This window comes from Mytilus trossulus, chromosome 14, assembly GCF_036588685.1.
Source record: "Mytilus trossulus isolate FHL-02 chromosome 14, PNRI_Mtr1.1.1.hap1, whole genome shotgun sequence".
NCBI classification, from domain to species: domain Eukaryota; kingdom Metazoa; phylum Mollusca; class Bivalvia; order Mytilida; family Mytilidae; genus Mytilus; species Mytilus trossulus.
This window is the reverse complement of record NC_086386.1, coordinates 9890807-9915219: the sequence shown is the minus strand read 5'-3', so window position 1 is coordinate 9915219 and position 24413 is coordinate 9890807. Positions and strand designations below refer to the sequence as shown.

The following is a 24413-nucleotide window of genomic DNA, read 5'->3' as shown; positions in this document are numbered from 1 at the left end:
CCTAGTTATGCATGTCTTTATCAAGCCTGGACCTATGTAGCTTTATTGACTCACAAGGTAGGTAAAGGGATGTGTCCCTGTAGACCCTAGTTATGCATGTCTTGATCAAGCCTGGACCTATGTAGCTTTATTGACTCACAAGGTAGGTGAAGGGGATGTGTCCCTGTAGACCCTAGTTATGCATGTCTTTATCAAGCCTGGACCTATGTAGCTTTATTGACCCACAAGGTATGTAAAGGGATGTGTCCCTGTAGACCATAGTTATGCATGTCTTTATCAAGCCTGGACCTATGTAGCTTTATTGACCTACAAGGTATGTAAAGGGATGTGTCCCTGTGGACCCTAGTTATGCATGTCTTGATCAAGCCTGGACCTATGTAGCTTTATTGACTCACAAGGTAGGTAAAAGGGGTGTTATTTTGAACCCAAGTTATGCATAAAACCATGAACTACATAACTTTATTGACTACTAGTCATATATGATTGAGTGGGACAAGGGTGGATCCAGCCATTTTAAAAACGGGGGGTTGATCATCCCCTGGATCCGCCACTATGGGACCATGTCTTTGTTGATAACACGATAAAAATTAAGCTATCTAGCATACATATTCAAATGTTATTTTCTGATACTTTTGACCATTGAATAAAAAATGCTTTTACCACTATGTTATTTTGACATCTATTCATGTATTCTGATCTGTATTTCAGTTGCTGTTACCATCTTATACAAAAATATTTACTGGAGAACTGGGTAGTCTAGAGAGGAAACAGGTAAAATTAGGATGTTTATGATAAAATTGTTAAAAATTGTTGACTTCATGCTAGTAAATGATTGAAATATTTAATCATGTTATTGTTCTAGAAATAAACATGCAACTCTGTGATAATTGTTTGAGAAAATTTTGTATAATATTTTTGTAATTCTAATAAAATTGAGAATGGAAATGGGAAATGTGTCAAAGAGACAACAACCAGACCAAATAAAAAACAACAGCAGAAGGTCACCAACAGGTCTTCAATGTAGCGAGAAATTCCCGTACCCGGAGGCGTCCTTCAGCTGGCCCCTAAACAAATATATACTAGTCCAGTGATAACGAACGCCATACTAATTTCCAAATTGTACACAAGAAACTAAAATTAAAATAATTCAAGACTAACAAAGACCAGAGGCTCCTGCCTTGGGACAGGCGCAAAAATGTGGCGGGGTTAAACATGCTTGTGAGATCTCAACCCTCCCCTATACCTCTAACCAATGTAGAAAAGTAAACGCATAACAATACACACATTAAAATTCAGTTCAAGAGAAGTCCGAGTCTGATGTCAGAAACTAACTTTCACTACAGTTTTTAAAGTGTAAATTTGGATTGTAAACATAAGATTGAGAGGTTATTTTTCCATTACTGCTTTATGACTATTTTTTTAAGGCTACATGTAACTGAATGCATTTTATTTCAGATTGAGAGCTTGCTATTTCAGTTGATACAGCCCTACGCTTCCCTCTGTAGTTTATATTCTGCCCAGTATGGTGGACTCTCAAACCAAGAGAATCCCACTTACCTGTCAGAGAAAATACAGGACCTCTGTGATGACAAGAAACAACCCATTCCCATAGAGCTGTTAGGGAAAGGAATGATTGAGAACAACCATACATTTGTCAGATTTCCACCATTTTTAGCTTGTAAGGCCCACAGTCACAGTCGAGTGGATAGAAACATTGTTAGAATACCAGATATGTCACTAGAAAGCAAGTTTTATGAACCTTACTCAGAGAAGATGGATATTCTAATTGTCAATGGATCACCAATGAAATCTTTACCATCAAATTTGTTCAACATTTTTGAGAATTTACAAGTCCTGACGATTTTAAATGTTGATTTGATACAAACTCCAGAATTTCCCTCTGGTATATCTAGGTGTAATGATCTGGAAATAGTTTGTCTTAGTGGTTTGCCTGGAGTAAAGAAAATGCCAAAGGATATACTGAGGGCTCCAGCTTTATCTACATTTTATCTACACAATTGTCCAATTAGAAAGCTGGATATTGAATGGCCAGCAAGTACGACCTTAACATCATTAAGTTTAAAAGGTCTGCTGATTCAGGAAATCCCTAAAGAGATAGCAAAGTTGTCTGAACTTAATGAACTCAACTTAGATTGCAATCCAATTTTGACCTTACCAGATGAACTTGAACATTTAAAGAAGTTGAAGCATTTAAGTGCAAAAGGTAAACTTTAAAAAAAATTGTTAGTGTATAGAGGTGCAACCATTGCTAACAACATTTTATAGAAGGAAAATGATCTTTTTGCAGTTCATAAAAAAAGAAAGATGAATTTGGCCACATATCTTAAAATCTTTATGGAAACTTATATTTTACCACTGAATCTCATACCTATGATATTTCTCTGCTCTTAGTAAGATTTTAAATGTTTTGAATACTGGGTAACTCTAAAAATACAGAGGATTTTTCATGGGGCCTGTGCCCCCTTTTTGGGGGAAAATTTGGTTGTTTATATATGGAATCACTGAAGCTTGACTGGAGCAGGTCCCTTCTTATGCACTAAGTGGGCCACATCTTATAAAATTTCTGGATCCGTCATTTATACATATAATATGAAAATTGACATCTTGAGGAGAGAAATATATAGTTTAACTTTCCATACAATTGTAGAATCTGTACGTTACATTTGGATAGATATGTTACATTTGGATAGATATGTTACATTTGGATAGATATGTTACATTTGGATAGATATGTTACATTTGGATAGATATGTTATGATTTTACTAAAGTTATTTATTTTTATTATTTTAGGAATCCCCTGGATAGCCTTTGAGGGAAAATTTGATCAGATGCCAAAATCTATTTACGAAACTTGGCATGCTGAAAACCCATACATTATCAACTATCTGTCAGAAAAAGTATGTCCACTCAGTTTAACTATCTCACATTCAAACATCTAATGTTGACAATCATTCTGTACTGTAAATCAGCTACTTTAAGAATATTACAAAAGAAAAGAGAAAATTCAATATTCCTTAATAAGAGAGAAACTTAAGGGGTACAGAACACCTAAGGGAGTTAACTTGTATAAATCAGATGAGGGCATTAATCAAATACTATTATTAAGGAGAAATCAAGCTTTTCAACGATTAAAATTAGTGTTTGTCAAACTGCTATATAGCCAACCAAATTATTCCTGTAAATTTTGTCAAAACTTTATGGAAATTAAACAAGCCAAATATCTTTTAGTCAAAGTATTAGGTATCTCCTTAACAATACAAATTATTAACAAAAAATCCTAACTCATTTCTGGTTATGGTAAATTTGTGGATGTCAGAGCTTTTAAACAAATTGTATAGGTAATAAAACATGAAACTGGTCAGATGTATTAGAATTACCTTTCTACTAACTCTATAGCAGGTATTTACAGCATTGTTTATTATGGTATTAATACAATAGGGCACTAATTATGGCCACACATTGAGGATATGGGAGCCCTATAGTTTTAAATTTGTCCTTCTGTCTGTCTGTCTATTGACAACTCTTGTAAACACTCAAAGTTCAATGAAAAAGCATAGGTACCACAGTTGTCCATAACATGTAGAGATGCATATTTTATTTTGGAAGAATTCATCTTATTTTAGAACAAATTTTACATATTAAGCATAAAAAAAGCAATCAGTCCAAATAGAATGTTTTATTAATATTACTCTTCTAATAGGAAGTGGAAGACTTGTTTGATAAGTTTGATCATAACAACAACAATATCTTAGATTCAACAGAGGTTGCTAAGCTCAATTTTGAGTTTCTAACTACCATACCACGCATTGGAATCCAGAAATTAGGTAAGGTTTATTGTGTACTAACTTGAAACCACTATGCACCATACTGTGGATTCATTTATATTCGTTGGATACAAATTTCCGTGGAATTCTTGGGTACTGGTGAACCACAAATTCAAATGTACAACGAATAGCATATTTTGAATAAGCTTTGTATACAGTGATTGATGAAACCACGAAATCAAATATCAAGTTTTCAGCAATCCACAAATATTGATATCCACGAAAATAAATGAATCCACAGTAGTTTAAATTATTAAGATATAAATAAAGGCAACAGTAGTATACCACCTAATCAATAGTCATAAATCAATTAAGGGAAAAACAAATCTGGGCCACTAACCAAAACTGAGTGAAACCCATCAACCATAAGAGGATAACAATGATACAACAGAAACACTGGACTGCCACAAAAACAAAAGTCAACATACATACAATCAGACTTTTAGATAACAACTGCCATACTACTGATTTGGTACTGGACATTTAAGAAAAAATGGTGGGTTGAATTTTGTTTATGGCTAGCCAAACCTCCAACTTATATGGCAATGTTAAAAATACCACTTATATGACAACATTATGTGAATACAGGAATAATAAAAATAAATGTAAGAACACTCAGGACAGAGAAATAAATAAATAAATAATATATAAGCAATTTCAAGTTACTGTACGGCTTTCAACAATGAATTAAAAGGCTGTAACCAGAAAAGTGTGAAACAATTCTAACGAGAAAAACTAACAACAAAATTTAACAGTACAATGTAAAGAAACAAATATGACCAACATGAACCAATGTATGTAAAGATAGAATGTCATTGAACCAGACCTGCAAAAGGTTTCATATGTTCTCAGAAAATATCAAGGTTTGTGTTATGTTTTGGACTGGACAATTTTCCCCAAAACAGTCATACATGGAGGGTCATAGTCATGAAACAGTTACAAACAAGGCAGTTGTGATGACTTACTGGCCAGACCCTTAAACAAGCACTGGGCTTCAATCCATCTTTTTAAAGTTGTGTTTTGTGATTCTTTTAATAGCGTAATTAAGACTTGAGATATTAGAACCTAACTTTTAATTCTAATTTATTATTACTTTTACCTCAGGTGACTCTCAATATGGAGGAGTTCCTCCAGTGATATTTAAACTGAAGGGATTAGAGAGTTTGGACCTGTCTTATACAGCTATCAACTGTATCCCTGACTTTGCCAGTGAACTATTCACCTTACAAACTCTCAACTTAGAACACTGTCCTTTCTTAGAGAGTGTATCTGGAAATGTTGGACTACTGCCTAACCTTAGAAGTAAGATTGATTAATCAAAATATTTTAGAGATTATTAATACAACTAATTTTGTAAAATGTATAACCATTATACTCCGTGAACAGGAAAGTAGGTATTATTTAATGACAATATTTAAAAAAAAAATCAAGATATCAAAAGTGCATCATTGGTTAGAGGTATAGGGAGAAGGTTGAGATCTCACAAACATGTTTAACCCCGCCGCATTTTTGCGCCTGTCCCAAGTCAGGAGCCTCTGGCCTTTGTTAGTCTTGTATTATTTTAGTTTCTTGTGTACAATTTGGAAATTAGTATGGCGTTCATTATCACTGAACTAGTATATATTTGTTTAGGGGCCAGCTGAAGGACGCCTCCGGGTGCGGGAATTTCTCGCTACATTGAAGACCTGTTGGTGACCTTCTGCTGTTGTTTTTTATTTGGTCGGGTTGTTGTCTCTTTGACACATTCCCCATTTCCATTCTCAATTTTATCAAATATTCTGTAAACTGCAAATATTCTGTAAACTGCCTTTTTAACCTTTTAGTAGTCAATCATTTACAGCAGATTTCAGTGAGTATGTAGCTAAAGGTAATATCTTTGGTTAGCTTGCTTGTTAGCTGAACCGTGAAGTCATTATTAGGTTAGGTAAACTACCCTCCTTTATTAGTAGACTAGCCCAACAGATAACCAATATATCTCTTTAGGACTAAGCTACTTTAAAAGGAGGGTAGTATACCTTACCTAACAATGACTTCACGATTCAGCTAACAAGCAAGCTAACCAAAGATATTACCATTAGCTACATACTTACTGAAATCTGCTGTAAAGGGACTGGGAGACAATTGAATATCTAGTCAGAAAATATATTTCTACAATAGTTTCCGAGAATTTGAAAACACACAGAAATTTAAGTAAATATGAGAATATATGGTTGTCATTAGACAACTATCCATCAGAGTTAGTTTCCAAAATTACTTTTTCACAGAAGATTTATTTACTCAATTAGAATGTTTTCGTTTCAGGATAATATTTCAAAAGTTATGTAACTCTCATCTTCTGGTTTATCTGAATTACAGCTTATTTTTCAGTTTAAAATTTAATATTTTGCCCCAATCTTTAAAGAATATTACAGGAAAAGTTTTGTTTGTTTTCAGGTTTACATTTGAACAGTTGTGCTATGCTTGATTCTCCACCCCCTGATATTGTTGGGAGAGGTTTTGACTCGGTGAGAGCTTTCCTTAAAAAGATGGCGGGAGGATTTACAGAGTGCCATAGAACTAAGTTAATGTTTATTGGTCTTGGTCAGGCAGGAAAAACTACGTAAGTCACATGATTCTGTAGGAATGTTTTAGTTATTAGTTATTTTAATCAACCATTCATCATCATTAGCTGAAGCATGTGTCAACTGTGTATTTGAATGTGTCAACAGATTTTATATGAAAGATTTAGAATTAAAAACAAGGTTTCCTGTTTTTCAATTTGATTTATTTTCTTAGCTTATATGAAAATCAAAAATTAAATAAGTCTCCTTAAAAACTAATGTTTCAATACAAACTTTAGAATTTTAAAGCTTTCATGTACATATTTTGTATATTTTGTACAAGACTTTCATAAGATATAAAAAAGTGTCAGATCCATTTGTCATCTTGAATAATTGATTTTTTTTTTGTTAGTGCTTTCATATATCTTCTTATAGGTTGCTTCAAGCCTTGAAAAGTCCCACAAAGAAAACACAAGGAACACAGGATGCCAAACTAACAGATGGGATAGAAATAAAGCCATGGGTAGTTCCAGTTCAGGATATGTTTGATATAACATATAGCTGTTGGGATTTTGCTGGACAAACAGTCTATTACAACACACACCAGGTAATGGGATAGAAATAAAGCCTTGGGTGGTACCAGCTCAGGATATGTTTGATATAACATATAGCTGTTGGGATTTTGCTGGACAAACAGTCTATTACAACACACATCAGGTAAGGGGATAGAAATAAAGTTATGGGTAGTACCTGTTCAGGCCATGTTTGATATAACATATAGCTGTTGGGACTTTGCTTGACAAACAGTCTATTACAACACACATCAGGTAAGGGGATAGAAATGTAGCCATGGGTGGTACCAGTTCAGGATATGTTTGATATAACATATAGCTGTTGGTATTTTGCTGGACAAACGATCTATTACAACACACATCAGGTAAGGGGATAGAAATAAAGCCATGGGTGGTACCAGTTCAGGATATGTTTGATATAACATATAGCTGTTGGGATTTTGCTTGACAAACGATCTATTACAACACACATCAGGTAAGGGGATAGAAATAAAGCCATGGGAGGTACCTGTTCAGAATATGTTTGATATAAAATATAGCTGTTGGGATTTTGCTTGACAAACAGTCTATTACAACACACATCAGGTAAGGGGATAGAAATAAAGTTATGGGTAGTACCTGTTCAGGCCATGTTTGATATAACATATAGCTGTTGGGATTTTGCTTGACAAACGATCTATTACAACACACATCAGGTAAGGGGATAGAAATAAAGCCATGGGTGGTACCAGTTCAGGATATGTTTGATATAACATATAGCTGTTGGGATTTTGCTTGACAAACGATCTATTACAACACACATCAGGTAAGGGGATAGAAATAAAGCCATGGGTGGTACCAGTTCAGGATATGTTTGATATAACATATAGCTGTTGGGATTTTGCTTGACAAACGATCTATTACAACACACATCAGGTAAGGGGATAGAAATAAAGCCATGGGTGGTACCAGTTCAGGATATGTTTGATATAAAATATAGCTGTTGGGATTTTGCTTGACAAACAGTCTATTACAACACACATCAGGTAAGGGGATAGAAATAAAGCCATGGGTGGTACCAGTTCAGAATATGTTTGATATAAAATATAGCTGTTGGGACTTTGCTTGACAAACAGTCTATTACAACACACATCAGGTAAGGGGATAGAAATATAGCCATGGGTGGTACCTGTTCAGGCAATGTTTGATATAACATATAGCTGTTGGGATTTTGCTGGACAAACAGTCTATTACAACACACATCAGGTAAGGGGATAGAAATAAAGCCATGGGTAGTACCTGTTCAGGCAATGTTTGATATAACATATAGCTGTTGGGATTTTGCTGGACAAACAGTCTATTACAACACACATCAGGTAAGGGGATAGAAATAAAGCCATGGGTAGTACCTGTTCAGGCCATGTTTGATATAACATATAGCTGTTGGGACTTCGCTTGACAAACAGTCTATTACAACACACATCAGGTAAGGGGATAGAAGTAAAGCCATGGGTAGTACCTGTTCAGGCCATGTTTGATATAACATATAGCTGTTGGGATTTTGCTGGACAAACGATCTATTACAACAAACATCAGGTAAGGGGATAGAAATATAGCCATGGGTGGTACCAGTTCAGGATATGTTTGATATAACATATAGCTGTTGGGATTTTGCTGGACAAACAGTCTATTACAACACACATCAGGTAAGGGGATAGAAATAAAGTTATGGGTAGTACCTGTTCAGGCCATGTTTGATATAACATATAGCTGTTGGGATTTTGCTGGCATACGATCTATTGCAACACACATCAGGTAAGGGGATAGAAATGTAGCCATGGGTGGTACCAGTTCAGGATATGTTTGATATAACATATAGCTGTTGGGATTTTGCTGGACAAACAGTCTATTAAAACACACATCAGGTAAGGAGATAGAAATAAAGCCTTGGGTGGTACCTGTTCAGGCCATGTTTGATATAACATATAGCTGTTGGGATTTTGCTGGACAAACAGTCTATTACAACACACATCAGGTAAGGGGATAGAAATAAAGCCATGGGTAGTACCTGTTCAGGATACTGTTGTCAAGTCATTAAAGATTGCATATTTTGGCGTTAATATTGAGTCACTGATAAGGTCTTTGCGTCGGAACTAAACACATTTATTCTAAAAACAGTTGGCATGACACGGGTTATGTTCTTCTCATATATGTTATGATGGTATGATACTAAACCCCTTACGGGAAGGATTGTGCCTGATGTTCATATGATGAAATCATAATCTTTCAGTCAGTTTAATTGAAGTCTGGAGCTGGCATGTCAGTTAACTGCTAGTAGTCTGTTGTTATTTATGTATTATTGTCATTTTGTTTATTTTCTTTGGTTACATCTTCTGACATCAGACTCGGACTTCTCTTGAACTGAATTTTAATGTGCGTATTGTTATGCTTTTACTTTTCTACACTGGTTAGAGGTATAGGGGGAGGGTTGAGATCTCACAAACATGTTTAACCCCGCCGCATTTTTGCGCCTGTCCCAAGTCAGGAGCCTCTGGCCTTTGTTAGTCTTGTATTATTTAAATTTTAGTTTCTTGTGTACAATTTGTAAATTAGTATGGCGTTCATTATCACTGAACTAGTATATATTTGTTTAGGGGCAAGCTGAAGGACGCCTCCGGGTGCGGGAATTTCTCGCTACATTGAAGACCTGTTGGTGACCTTCTGCTGTTGTGTTTTTTTATTTTGGTCGGGTTGTTGTCTCTTTGACACATTCCCCATTTCCATTCTCAATTTTATTATGGGTAGTACCTGTTCAGGCCATGTTTGATATAACATATAACTGTTGGGATTTTGCTGGACAAACGATCTATTACAACACACATCAGGTAAGGGGATAGAAATATAGCCATGGGTGGTACCAGTTCAGGATATGTTTGATATAACATATAGCTGTTGGTATTTTGCTGGACAAACAGTCTATTACAACACACATCAGGTAAGGGGATAGAAATAAAGCCATGGGTAGTACCTGTTCAGAATATGTTTGATATAAAATATAGCTGTTGGGACTTTGCTTGACAAACAGTCTATTACAACACACATCAGGTAAGGGGATAGAAGTAAAGCCATGGGTAGTACCTGTTCAGGCCATGTTTGATATAACATATAGCTGTTGGGATTTTGCTGGACAAACAGTCTATTACAACACACATCAGGTAAGGGGATAGAAATAAAGTTATGGGTAGTACCTGTTCAGGCCATGTTTGATATAACATATAGCTGTTGGGATTTTGCTGGACAAACGATTTATTACAACACACATCAGGTAAGGGGATAGAAATGTAGCCATGGGTGGTACCAGTTCATGATATGTTTGATATAACATATAGCTGTTGGGATTTTGCTGGACAAACAGTCTATTACAACACACATCAGGTAAGGGGATAGAAATGAAGCCATGGGTAGTACCTGTTCAGGCCATGTTTGATATAACATATAGCTGTTGGGATTTTGCTGGACAAACAGTCTATTACAACACACATCAGGTAAGGGGATAGAAATAAAGCCATGGGTAGTACCTGTTCAGGCCATGTTTGATATAACATATAGCTGTTGGGATTTTGCTGGACAAACAGTCTATTACAACACACATCAGGTAAGGGGATAGAAATAAAGTTATGGGTAGTACCTGTTCAGGCCATGTTTGATATAACATATAACTGTTGGGATTTTGCTGGACAAACGATCTATGACAACACACATCAGGTAAGGGGATAGAAATATAGCCATGGGTGGTACCAGTTCAGGATATGTTTGATATAACATATAGCTGTTGGTATTTTGCTGGACAAACAGTCTATTACAACACACATCAGGTAAGGGGATAGAAATAAAGCCATGGGTAGTACCTGTTCAGAATATGTTTGATATAAAATATAGCTGTTGGGACTTTGCTTGACAAAAAGTCTATTACAACACACATCAGGTAAGGGGATAGAAGTAAAGCCATGGGTAGTACCTGTTCAGGCCATGTTTGATATAACATATAGCTGTTGGGATTTTGCTGGACAAACAGTCTATTACAACACACATCAGGTAAGGGGATAGAAATAAAGCCATGGGTAGTACCTGTTCAGGCCATGTTTGATATAACATATAGCTGTTGGGATTTTGCTGGACAAACAGTCTATTACAACACACATCAGGTAAGGGGATAGAAATAAAGCCATGGGTAGTACCTGTTCAGGCCATGTTTGATATAACATATAGCTGTTGGGATTTTGCTGGACAAACAGTCTATTACAACACACATCAGGTAAGGGGATAGAAATAAAGCCATGGGTAGTACCTGTTCAGAATATGTTTGATATAAAATATAGCTGTTGGGACTTTGCTTGACAAACAGTCTATTACAACACACATCAGGTAAAGGGATAGAAGTAAAGCCATGGGTAGTACCTGTTCAGGCCATGTTTGATATAACATATAGCTGTTGGGATTTTGCTGAACAAACGATCTATTACAACAAACATCAGGTAAGGGGATAGAAATATAGCCATGGGTGGTACCAGTTCAGGATATGTTTGATATAACATATAGCTGTTGGGATTTTGCTGGACAAACAGTCTATTACAACACACATCAGGTAAGGGGATAGAAATAAAGTTATGGGTAGTACCTGTTCAGGCCATGTTTGATATAACATATAGCTGTTGGGATTTTGCTGGCATACGATCTATTACAACACACATCAGGTAAGGGGATAGAAATGTAGCCATGGGTGGTACCAGTTCAGGATATGTTTGATATAACATATAGCTGTTGGGATTTTGCTGGACAAACAGTCTATTACAACACACATCAGGTAAGGAGATAGAAATAAAGCCTTGGGTGGTACCTGTTCAGGCCATGTTTGATATAACATATAGCTGTTGGGATTTTGCTGGACAAACGATCTATTACAACACACATCAGGTAAGGGGATAGAAATATAGCCATGGGTGGTACCAGTTCAGGATATGTTTGATATAACATATAGCTGTTGGGATTTTGCTGGACAAAAAGTCTATTACAACACACATCAGGTAAGGGGATAGAAATAAAGTTATGGGTAGTACCTGTTCAGGCCATGTTTGATATAACATATAGCTGTTGGGATTTTGCTGGACAAACGGTCTATTACAACACACATCAGGTAAGGGGATAGAAATATAGCCATGGGTGGTACCAGTTCAGGATATGTTTGATATAACATATAGCTGTTGGGATTTTGCTTGACAAACGATCTATTACAACACACATCAGGTAAGGGGATAGAAATAAAGCCATGGGTAGTACCTGTTCAGAATATGTTTGATATAAAATATAGCTGTTGGGACTTTGCTTGACAAACAGTCTATTACAACACACACCAGGTAAGGAGATAGAAATAAAGCCATGGGTAGTACCTGTTCAGGCCATGTTATATATAACATATAGCTGTTGGGATTTTGCTGGACAAACAGTCTATTACAACACACATCAGGTAAGGGGATAGAAATAAAGTTATGGGTAGTACCTGTTCAGGCCATGTTTGATATAACATATAGCTGTTGGGATTTTGCTTGACAAACGATCTATTACAACACACATCAGGTAAGGGGATAGAAATAAAGCCATGGGTAGTACCTGTTCAGAATATGTTTGATATAAAATATAGCTGTTGGGACTTTGCTTGACAAACAGTCTATTACAACACACATCAGGTAAGGGGATAGAAATAAAGCCATGGGTAGTACCTGTTCAGGCCATGTTATATATAACATATAGCTGTTGGGATTTTGCTGGACAAACAGTCTATTACAACACACATCAGGTAAGGGGATAGAAATAAATTTATGGGTAGTACCTGTTCAGGCCATGTTTGATATAACATATAGCTGTTGGGATTTTGCTGAACAAACGATCTATTACAACACACATCAGGTCAGGGGATAGAAATATAGCCATGGGTGGTACCAGTTCAGGATATGTTTGATATAACATATAGCTGTTGGGATTTTGCTGGACAAACAGTCTATTACAACACACATCAGGTCAGGGGATAGAAATAAAGTCATGGGAGGTACCAGTTCAGGATATGTTTGATATAACATATAGCTGTTGGGATTTTGCTTGACAAACGATCTATTACAACACACATCAGGTAAGGGGATAGAAATAAAGCCATGGGTAGTACCTGTTCAAAATATGTTTGATATAAAATATAGCTGTTGGGACTTTGCTTGACAAACAGTCTATTACAACACACACCAGGTAAGGAGATAGAAATAAAGCCATGGGTAGTACCTGTTCAGGCCATGTTATATATAACATATAGCTGTTGGGATTTTGCTGGACAAACAGTCTATTACAACACACATCAGGTAAGGGGATAGAAATAAAGTTATGGGTAGTACCTGTTCAGGCCATGTTTGATATAACATATAGCTGTTGGGATTTTGCTTGACAAACGATCTATTACAACACACATCAGGTAAGGGGATAGAAATAAAGCCATGGGTAGTACCTGTTCAGAATATGTTTGATATAACATATAGCTGTTGGGATTTTGCTGGACAAACGATTTATTACAACACACATCAGGTAAGGGGATAGAAATGTAGCCATGGGTGGTACCAGTTCATGATATGTTTGATATAACATATAGCTGTTGGGATTTTGCTGGACAAACAGTCTATTACAACACACATCAGGTAAGGGGATAGAAATGAAGCCATGGGTAGTACCTGTTCAGGCCATGTTTGATATAACATATAGCTGTTGGGATTTTGCTGGACAAACAGTCTATTACAACACACATCAGGTAAGGGGATAGAAATAAAGCCATGGGTAGTACCTGTTCAGGCCATGTTTGATATAACATATAGCTGTTGGGATTTTGCTGGACAAACAGTCTATTACAACACACATCAGGTAAGGGGATAGAAATAAAGTTATGGGTAGTACCTGTTCAGGCCATGTTTGATATAACATATAACTGTTGGGATTTTGCTGGACAAACGATCTATGACAACACACATCAGGTAAGGGGATAGAAATATAGCCATGGGTGGTACCAGTTCAGGATATGTTTGATATAACATATAGCTGTTGGTATTTTGCTGGACAAACAGTCTATTACAACACACATCAGGTAAGGGGATAGAAATAAAGCCATGGGTAGTACCTGTTCAGAATATGTTTGATATAAAATATAGCTGTTGGGACTTTGCTTGACAAAAAGTCTATTACAACACACATCAGGTAAGGGGATAGAAGTAAAGCCATGGGTAGTACCTGTTCAGGCCATGTTTGATATAACATATAGCTGTTGGGATTTTGCTGGACAAACAGTCTATTACAACACACATCAGGTAAGGGGATAGAAATAAAGCCATGGGTAGTACCTGTTCAGGCCATGTTTGATATAACATATAGCTGTTGGGATTTTGCTGGACAAACAGTCTATTACAACACACATCAGGTAAGGGGATAGAAATAAAGCCATGGGTAGTACCTGTTCAGAATATGTTTGATATAAAATATAGCTGTTGGGACTTTGCTTGACAAACAGTCTATTACAACACACATCAGGTAAGGGGATAGAAGTAAAGCCATGGGTAGTACCTGTTCAGGCCATGTTTGATATAACATATAGCTGTTGGGATTTTGCTGAACAAACGATCTATTACAACAAACATCAGGTAAGGGGATAGAAATATAGCCATGGGTGGTACCAGTTCAGGATATGTTTGATATAACATATAGCTGTTGGGATTTTGCTGGACAAACAGTCTATTACAACACACATCAGGTAAGGGGATAGAAATAAAGTTATGGGTAGTACCTGTTCAGGCCATGTTTGATATAACATATAGCTGTTGGGATTTTGCTGGCATACGATCTATTACAACACACATCAGGTAAGGGGATAGAAATGTAGCCATGGGTGGTACCAGTTCAGGGTATGTTTGATATAACATATAGCTGTTGGGATTTTGCTGGACAAACAGTCTATTACAACACACATCAGGTAAGGAGATAGAAATAAAGCCTTGGTGGTACCTGTTCAGGCCATGTTTGATATAACATATAGCTGTTGGGATTTTGCTGGACAAACGATCTATTACAACACACATCAGGTAAGGGGATAGAAATATAGCCATGGGTGGTACCAGTTCAGGATATGTTTGATATAACATATAGCTGTTGGGATTTTGCTGGACAAAAAGTCTATTACAACACACATCAGGTAAGGGGATAGAAATAAAGTTATGGGTAGTACCTGTTCAGGCCATGTTTGATATAACATATAGCTGTTGGGATTTTGCTGGACAAACGGTCTATTACAACACACATCAGGTAAGGGGATAGAAATATAGCCATGGGTGGTACCAGTTCAGGATATGTTTGATATAACATATAGCTGTTGGGATTTTGCTTGACAAACGATCTATTACAACACACATCAGGTAAGGGGATAGAAATAAAGCCATGGGTAGTACCTGTTCAGAATATGTTTGATATAAAATATAGCTGTTGGGACTTTGCTTGACAAACAGTCTATTACAACACACACCAGGTAAGGAGATAGAAATAAAGCCATGGGTAGTACCTGTTCAGGCCATGTTATATATAACATATAGCTGTTGGGATTTTGCTGGACAAACAGTCTATTACAACACACATCAGGTAAGGGGATAGAAATAAAGTTATGGGTAGTACCTGTTCAGGCCATGTTTGATATAACATATAGCTGTTGGGATTTTGCTTGACAAACGATCTATTACAACACACATCAGGTAAGGGGATAGAAATAAAGCCATGGGTAGTACCTGTTCAGAATATGTTTGATATAAAATATAGCTGTTGGGACTTTGCTTGACAAACAGTCTATTACAACACACATCAGGTAAGGGGATAGAAATAAAGCCATGGGTAGTACCTGTTCAGGCCATGTTATATATAACATATAGCTGTTGGGATTTTGCTGGACAAACAGTCTATTACAACACACATCAGGTAAGGGGATAGAAATAAATTTATGGGTAGTACCTGTTCAGGCCATGTTTGATATAACATATAGCTGTTGGGATTTTGCTGAACAAACGATCTATTACAACACACATCAGGTCAGGGGATAGAAATATAGCCATGGGTGGTACCAGTTCAGGATATGTTTGATATAACATATAGCTGTTGGGATTTTGCTGGACAAACAGTCTATTACAACACACATCAGGTAAGGGGATAGAAATAAAGTCATGGGAGGTACCAGTTCAGGATATGTTTGATATAACATATAGCTGTTGGGATTTTGCTTGACAAACGATCTATTACAACACACATCAGGTAAGGGGATAGAAATAAAGCCATGGGTAGTACCTGTTCAGAATATGTTTGATATAAAATATAGCTGTTGGGACTTTGCTTGACAAACAGTCTATTACAACACACACCAGGTAAGGAGATAGAAATAAAGCCATGGGTAGTACCTGTTCAGGCCATGTTATATATAACATATAGCTGTTGGGATTTTGCTGGACAAACAGTCTATTACAACACACATCAGGTAAGGGGATAGAAATAAAGTTATGGGTAGTACCTGTTCAGGCCATGTTTGATATAACATATAGCTGTTGGGATTTTGCTTGACAAACGATCTATTACAACACACATCAGGTAAGGGGATAGAAATAAAGCCATGGGTAGTACCTGTTCAGAATATGTTTGATATAACATATAGCTGTTGGGATTTTGCTGGACAAACAGTCTATTACAACACACATCAGGTAAGGGGATAGAAATAAAGTTATGGGTAGTACCTGTTCAGGCCATGTTTGATATAACATATAGCTGTTGGGATTTTGCTGGACAAACGATTTATTACAACACACATCAGGTAAGGGGATAGAAATGTAGCCATGGGTGGTACCAGTTCATGATATGTTTGATATAACATATAGCTGTTGGGATTTTGCTGGACAAACAGTCTATTACAACACACATCAGGTAAGGGGATAGAAATGAAGCCATGGGTAGTACCTGTTCAGGCCATGTTTGATATAACATATAGCTGTTGGGATTTTGCTGGACAAACAGTCTATTACAACACACATCAGGTAAGGGGATAGAAATAAAGCCATGGGTAGTACCTGTTCAGGCCATGTTTGATATAACATATAGCTGTTGGGATTTTGCTGGACAAACAGTCTATTACAACACACATCAGGTAAGGGGATAGAAATAAAGTTATGGGTAGTACCTGTTCAGGCCATGTTTGATATAACATATAACTGTTGGGATTTTGCTGGACAAACGATCTATTACAACACACATCAGGTAAGGGGATAGAAATATAGCCATGGGTGGTACCAGTTCAGGATATGTTTGATATAACATATAGCTGTTGGTATTTTGCTGGACAAACAGTCTATTACAACACACATCAGGTAAGGGGATAGAAATAAAGCCATGGGTAGTACCTGTTCAGAATATGTTTGATATAAAATATAGCTGTTGGGACTTTGCTTGACAAAAAGTCTATTACAACACACATCAGGTAAGGGGATAGAAGTAAAGCCATGGGTAGTACCTGTTCAGGCCATGTTTGATATAACATATAGCTGTTGGGATTTTGCTGGACAAACAGTCTATTACAACACACATCAGGTAAGGGGATAGAAATAAAGCCATGGGTAGTACCTGTTCAGGCCATGTTTGATATAACATATAGCTGTTGGGATTTTGCTGGACAAACAGTCTATTACAACACACATCAGGTAAGGGGATAGAAATAAAGCCATGGGTGGTACCTGTTCAGAATATGTTTGATATAAAATATAGCTGTTGGGACTTTGCTTGACAAACAGTCTATTACAACACACATCAGGTAAGGGGATAGAAGTAAAGCCATGGGTAGTACCTGTTCAGGCCATGTTTGATATAACATATAGCTGTTGGGATTTTGCTGAACAAACGATCTATTACAACAAACATCAGGTAAGGGGATAGAAATATAGCCATGGGTGGTACCAGTTCAGGATATGTTTGATATAACATATAGCTGTTGGGATTTTGCTGGACAAACAGTCTATTACAACACACATCAGGTAAGGGGATAGAAATAAAGTTATGGGTAGTACCTGTTCAGGCCATGTTTGATATAACATATAGCTGTTGGGATTTTGCTGGCATACGATCTATTACAACACACATCAGGTAAGGGGATAGAAATGTAGCCATGGGTGGTACCAGTTCAGGATATGTTTGATATAACATATAGCTGTTGGGATTTTGCTGGACAAACAGTCTATTACAACACACATCAGGTAAGGAGATAGAAATAAAGCCTTGGGTGGTACCTGTTCAGGCCATGTTTGATATAACATATAGCTGTTGGGATTTTGCTGGACAAACGATCTATTACAACACACATCAGGTAAGGGGATAGAAATATAGCCATGGGTGGTACCAGTTCAGGATATGTTTGATATAACATATAGCTGTTGGGATTTTGCTGGACAAAAAGTCTATTACAACACACATCAGGTAAGGGGATAGAAATAAAGTTATGGGTAGTACCTGTTCAGGCCATGTTTGATATAACATATAGCTGTTGGGATTTTGCTGGACAAACGGTCTATTACAACACACATCAGGTAAGGGGATAGAAATATAGCCATGGGTGGTACCTGTTCAGGATATGTTTGATATAAAATATAGCTGTTGGGACTTTGCTTGACAAACAGTCTATTACAACACACATCAGGTAAGGGGATAGAAATAAAGTTATGGGTAGTACCTGTTCAGGATATGTTTGATATAACATATAGCTGTTGGGATTTTGCTTGACAAACGATCTATTACAACACACATCAGGTAAGGGGATAGAAATAAAGCCATGGGTGGTACCAGTTCAGGCCATGTTTGATATAACATATAGCTGTTGGGATTTTGCTTGACAAACGATCTATTACAACACACATCAGGTAAGGGGATAGAAATAAAGCCATGGGTAGTACCTGTTCAGGCCATGTTATATATAACATATAGCTGTTGGGATTTTGCTGGACAAACAGTCTATTACAACACACATCAGGTAAGGGGATAGAAATAAATTTATGGGTAGTACCTGTTCAGGCCATGTTTGATATAACATATAGCTGTTGGGATTTTGCTGAACAAACGATCTATTACAACACACATCAGGTAAGGGGATAGAAATATAGCCATGGGTGGTACCAGTTCAGGATATGTTTGATATAACATATAGCTGTTGGGATTTTGCTGGACAAACAGTCTATTACAACACACATCAGGTAAGGGGATAGAAATAAAGTCATGGGAGGTACCTGTTCAGGATATGTTTGATATAACATATAGCTGTTGGGATTTTGCTGGACAAACAGTCTATTACAACACACATCAGGTTAGGGGATAGAAATAAAGCCATGGGTGGTACCTGTTCAGGATATGTTTGATATAACATATAGCTGTTGGGATTTTGCTGGACAAACAGTCTATTACAACACACATCAGGTAAGGGGATAGAAATAAAGTTATGGGTAGTACCTGTTCAGGCAATGTTTGATATAACATATAGCTGTTGGGATTTTGCTGGACAAACGATCTATTACAACACACATCAGGTAAGGGGATAGAAATAAAGCCATGGGTAGTACCTGTTCAGAATATGTTTGATATAAAATATAGCTGTTGGGACACCAGGTTAGGTCTTCTTCAAAAAAGAGGAACTGTCAATGCATAGGATAGGATAAAATATTATTCACGACTGTGTTGGTCTTTTCTTTATTGTTACTTTTGTGAATAAAAAATTGGATATTAGTTTAGCTTTGAACATTTTAATTTTATCAAAAACTACCTGCACATTTTCAGGATTACAACTAACACCAGAATAGTCACAACACTAATTAATGCATCAATTTATTCAAATTTAAGATCTATTGTTTGATACCACAAAATAATGTGAAAAAGGGATACTGTGGATTTATTTATTTTTGTGGGTACATGTACCAGTTTTTTGTGGATTGAAAAAATCTTGCATTTTCGTGGATATTTAATTTTTGGTTTTTTTTCAAGGTCTGTATACAACCAAATAACAAATGTGTATTTCTATGAACATTTAAACTCGTGGTTCACCTGTACCAACGAAATTCTTGAAACATGGTATCACATGATAATAAACTCACAGTATTTCAATAAAAATTGACAAATTAAAAGATCATATTTTGCACATTTAGTAAGGTATTTAATTTGAGAAGATCACTTTATATTACTAATATCACCCTGAGACATAAGTTGATTGTTGTTTATATATTACAGTTCTTCCTGTCCAAGCAAGCTGTGTATATGTTATTATGGAACATGAGAATGGGATTTGAACATGCAGGACTAGACTTCTGGCTCAGTTCTGTGGCCTGTCATTGTCCTAATGCACCAGTTGTTATTGTTGGAACCCAGTTGGATCAGGTAAATTATTTATGATAAGTTGGTCAGGTAAAACTAGATGTTTGGCTGAACTCTCTGGCTGGACAGAGTCAAAAACCAACAACAACCATTATACAATAGGAGTTAGAATGTTAGAAAATTATTGGTCCATTTTTATTAATGAATGCTTTTTGGTATTATTTTGTGGTGACTTTATTATTTTGAAAGATCAATAAAGTATTAAGATTAATGATTTATGAATGTATATAATTTTTCAGAGTTAATTTCCTTTGTGAAAGTAAAAAAGGTCCTCCTTATCTGAAGTATGAAGTTGTAAAGTTGCAGGAGATAGATTTGTTATATTTCTCAAAAATAATTTCTCTGGTTTTTTTTCAGATTCCAATGCCTGACATCCCAGAGAAAGAACTTATGAAGAAATATCCACAGATAAAGAAATTCTGTTATGTCAGCTCAACCGCTGGAACTGTAAGTCTATATAAGTTTAAGAAATTCTTTTTATACCAGAGATTAAATTAATTCAACGAATGGAACTATATTTAAAAGTTGTTCGAGATCTTTAAACAAAATGACTTAATCACTTGTCATAACAGATATAGTTTCTCTCTGTGTTTTCTGTTTTTTGGTTGGGTTGTTGTCTCTTTGACTCATTCCTAATTTCAATTCTCAATTCTATAAGACAATTGAAAGACTACTAAAAATATAACCTAATAATTTAAAATAAAAAAAATAAAGATTTTTTTTGGGGACACAGCAAGTCAAACTTAAATCCTTATTTTATTTTCAGAAATTATAAATCAAATCAATAATTATGTTGCCTTACTAAAGTGTTATTGTATTGCTTATTATGATAGACAATACTTACAGTGAAAGCGAATATGATTTTAATTAATTAAATATTTTCTGTTTTTAGAACATTGCTGAATTAGAGGAAACTTTGATAGACGTAACTATGACCCATTGTTCCCAGATGAAGCTGAAGATTCCCAAAGTCTGGCTCAACTTTGAAGAGAGTATTTTAGTGTAAGTTACTGTTCAATATAAGCAATATAGATATAGTTGTAGAACATTGACTGAGAATGTGCTTGAAGGAACAAAACCTAGAGTACTGCCAAGTGTTCATGAAGAAAGCGTGAGATTTAGCCTAAACAGTAAAGATCACAGTGAAAAGGCAATTGAGCAAAGTAAAATGCCGCAAATTTATCATGAAAGTGTGCGATGTGGTACTTTAATAACATGAGACTTGGCAGTTCTGATCCTGCATGTTTTTAAAATAAGGGAAGATAATTGAACTGATTTATTTAAATAATGTAACATATGATGAAAATATCTATTGAATAAAACTCTTCCTTATTAGTTAACCACTGTGGAAATAGTGATGAAAGTTTAAACAGATATTGTTATTTCTAGAGGATGTGAGAATATTGTCCTAGTACAACATGAGAAAGGGGAGATAATAAAATTTGCAGAGCAGGAGTATCACTTGCAGTTCTGGTTAAAATTGGCAAACCTATTTACCTAGTTTTAATATCTTCTGAAAACCTGTTTATATTGCAGAAGTGATAGTATAGTTTGTTAGCTTGATTATAACTTTCACTAAATGTTCTTATCATTCTGGTTTTTAATGTGTTTACAGAGAAAGAAAGAGAGGAAAGAACATTCTAGAATGGGGTAAACTAAAGCAGTATGCTATTGACAATGGTATCTTTGATGACAAGGATGTGAGTAATTAAAGTTAGATAACACTTTATTGCATGCATATCTAACACAAATTATCTATTATTTATATTCAACAAGGATTTTTGTACATTTTATTGAATCTCAACTTTTGTTTGAACAGATTTGATACAGTTTTTTAGGGCATGTATAACAGAATAAATATAAAGACTGAGTCCCTTTTAATTTGAATGCTGTTCCATTTTTATGCCCCACCTACGATAGTGAATCGGCATTATGTTTTCTGGTCTGTGGGTCAGTTTGTCTGCTCGTCCCACTTCAGGTTAAAGGTTTTGGTCGAGGTTGTTTTTGATCAAGTTGAAGTCTAATCCACTTGAAACTTAGTACATGTGTTCCCTTTGATATGATCTTTCTAATTTTAAAATTAGAGATTTTACCCCAATTTCACAGTCCACTGAACATAGAAAATGATAGCGTGAGTGGGGCACATTCTTGTTCATTATACTATCTCTAACTTAGGTTGTGATGATGAGAATATTTTTTCAATTATTTACAAAAATTGTTTGTTTTTTTCAAACATATGAACGGCCATGATATAGTCAATTGTTCTTAAAGTTGCCTTAATCACAAACAAGCAATCAATCAAACATGTGAAAGAGCTAAATATTGATGTTTAAAAGACCACGGAAAATTCTCTTTAAATCTGATTTTTGTGGGAATGTGTTTAATCCAATAACCTTGGAGCAGGTATTTATAATAATGTAGTACATGTAGTATGGTAAAGATATATCTGTTGTTTGATAAAAAAAAAAGGGCTAATAGGATACTTGTTTTGCATTTCTGTTTGCATTGTGGACATAAATAGTTGCCATGGGGGAAATAAACTATAGATTTTCTTGTATCAAAAGGATACAGCAAGTGCTTTCCAAGAATGAAATTTCTATGAATTATTTGTGTTATTTTACAGATAAGACTAGCTGTACAGTTTCTGGATGACCTTGGAACAGTCCAGTACTTTGATACAGAGGTGCTTAGAGACAGAGTTGTTATTAACCCACAGTGGATCGTAGATGTCATGGCTAAAGTTGTCTCTGTAAATGAGAAATATATCAAGGTAAGGAGATCACAAACATTACCTGTTCAAAAACCTTGATTTAAACAAAATAAATGTGTGATATACATCTATGAGAAAGCAACTCTAATGACATTACATAAAACAGACTTATGGTCCTCACACAGTCAATAATTGAAAAGTGATTTTACCACTGCTGATTATAGATGTCATGGTCAAGGTCATCTGTGTCCAGACGGAAATATCAGAATGGAGTAATAAGGTTATCAAGCATGTCCACAGACATCTGTGTTGAAAATTGCTAATTATTGATTTTATTACTTTTTTTGAGGCAATAGAATTTTTATCAGTGATGTAGAGTTTCCCCAGATATTTGATATTTTTTATTGGAATTATCATGGATGAATTCATATGTCATTATAGCAAACAATACATTAATTCTGAACAGGATAGTATAGGGTCAATTCATATAGCAGGTGATGTCATGATTTGTAGTTTAATGTCATCATTTTGAAATTTAATGGCAGCACTAGTAACCCGAATTTAACTTGATCGGACAAAAACGTGTTAACGCTGTTTAAATGAAATTAATCGTCATTTGATAAAGATTGACAAAAATTAAAAATCATTTTTAATTTATTTCAATGCATATCAAATCATTTTAATGCCAGTCAAATAGCTTCGCTTGCGGTCGTTCAATTTAATTCAAGTTGGCGGTAAGTTACGTCAAACAAATAGGCCACGCCCCCGTTAAACTATTTCAAACTGGCATCAATTCGTTTTAAACCGTGTTGCGACCCGAGCTTTTAACAGGTAAATCACTCAAGCAAAACAACATCGATGTATCTTTCGTTTATTTGTTTCAAACTTTATCGACTTATATATATAAATGCGTGTATTCTTATTAAAGTAATATACTTCACAATTTAAACAAATGAATGATCAATACATGTAACATATAAGGAATTTAAATAAAAACAATAAAATATTAGTGCACTGTTTAAAAAATTCAAAACTTGTGAATCTGTTAAAAATAAAATAGTTAGATGTTTAACATATTTTTAATTTGCCCGAATGCAGTAGATCTTTATCTCACATATTCGTTTCAAAACTTGCTGAGTGCTATGAAAACTTGTGAATGTAAGTAACGTATGGTCCATTGCAATGACTTACAAACTTTAGGTATTCCTGTATATTTCCGTTTCTCTTTTTCTGTCTTACTTTAGTGTACTCGTTAAT

The 24413-nt window shown here is 35.6% G+C and overlaps 2 protein-coding genes across 2 annotated transcripts in view; both read left to right on the top strand.

Moving 5' to 3' along the window:
* Window positions 1-7005, top strand: part of LOC134697461 (uncharacterized) — a 141637-nt gene extending 134632 nt beyond the window's left edge. The window contains exons 48-54 of the mRNA XM_063559741.1: window positions 709-771; window positions 1456-2224; window positions 2813-2919; window positions 3723-3846; window positions 4951-5148; window positions 6280-6445; window positions 6822-7005. Coding sequence (XP_063415811.1) covers window positions 709-771; window positions 1456-2224; window positions 2813-2919; window positions 3723-3846; window positions 4951-5148; window positions 6280-6445; window positions 6822-7005 — 1611 coding nt within the window. The remainder of the gene's footprint in view (window positions 1-708; window positions 772-1455; window positions 2225-2812; window positions 2920-3722; window positions 3847-4950; window positions 5149-6279; window positions 6446-6821) is intronic.
* Window positions 7006-19399: 12394 nt separating this feature from the next.
* The window catches only part of LOC134697115 (uncharacterized), a 71140-nt gene continuing 66126 nt past the window's right edge, over window positions 19400-24413 (top strand). The window contains exons 1-6 of the mRNA XM_063559158.1: window positions 19400-19498; window positions 20303-20449; window positions 20804-20893; window positions 21339-21448; window positions 22062-22146; window positions 23070-23216. Of these exons, the coding sequence (XP_063415228.1) occupies window positions 19433-19498; window positions 20303-20449; window positions 20804-20893; window positions 21339-21448; window positions 22062-22146; window positions 23070-23216 (645 nt within the window). The 5' untranslated portion in view covers window positions 19400-19432. The remainder of the gene's footprint in view (window positions 19499-20302; window positions 20450-20803; window positions 20894-21338; window positions 21449-22061; window positions 22147-23069; window positions 23217-24413) is intronic.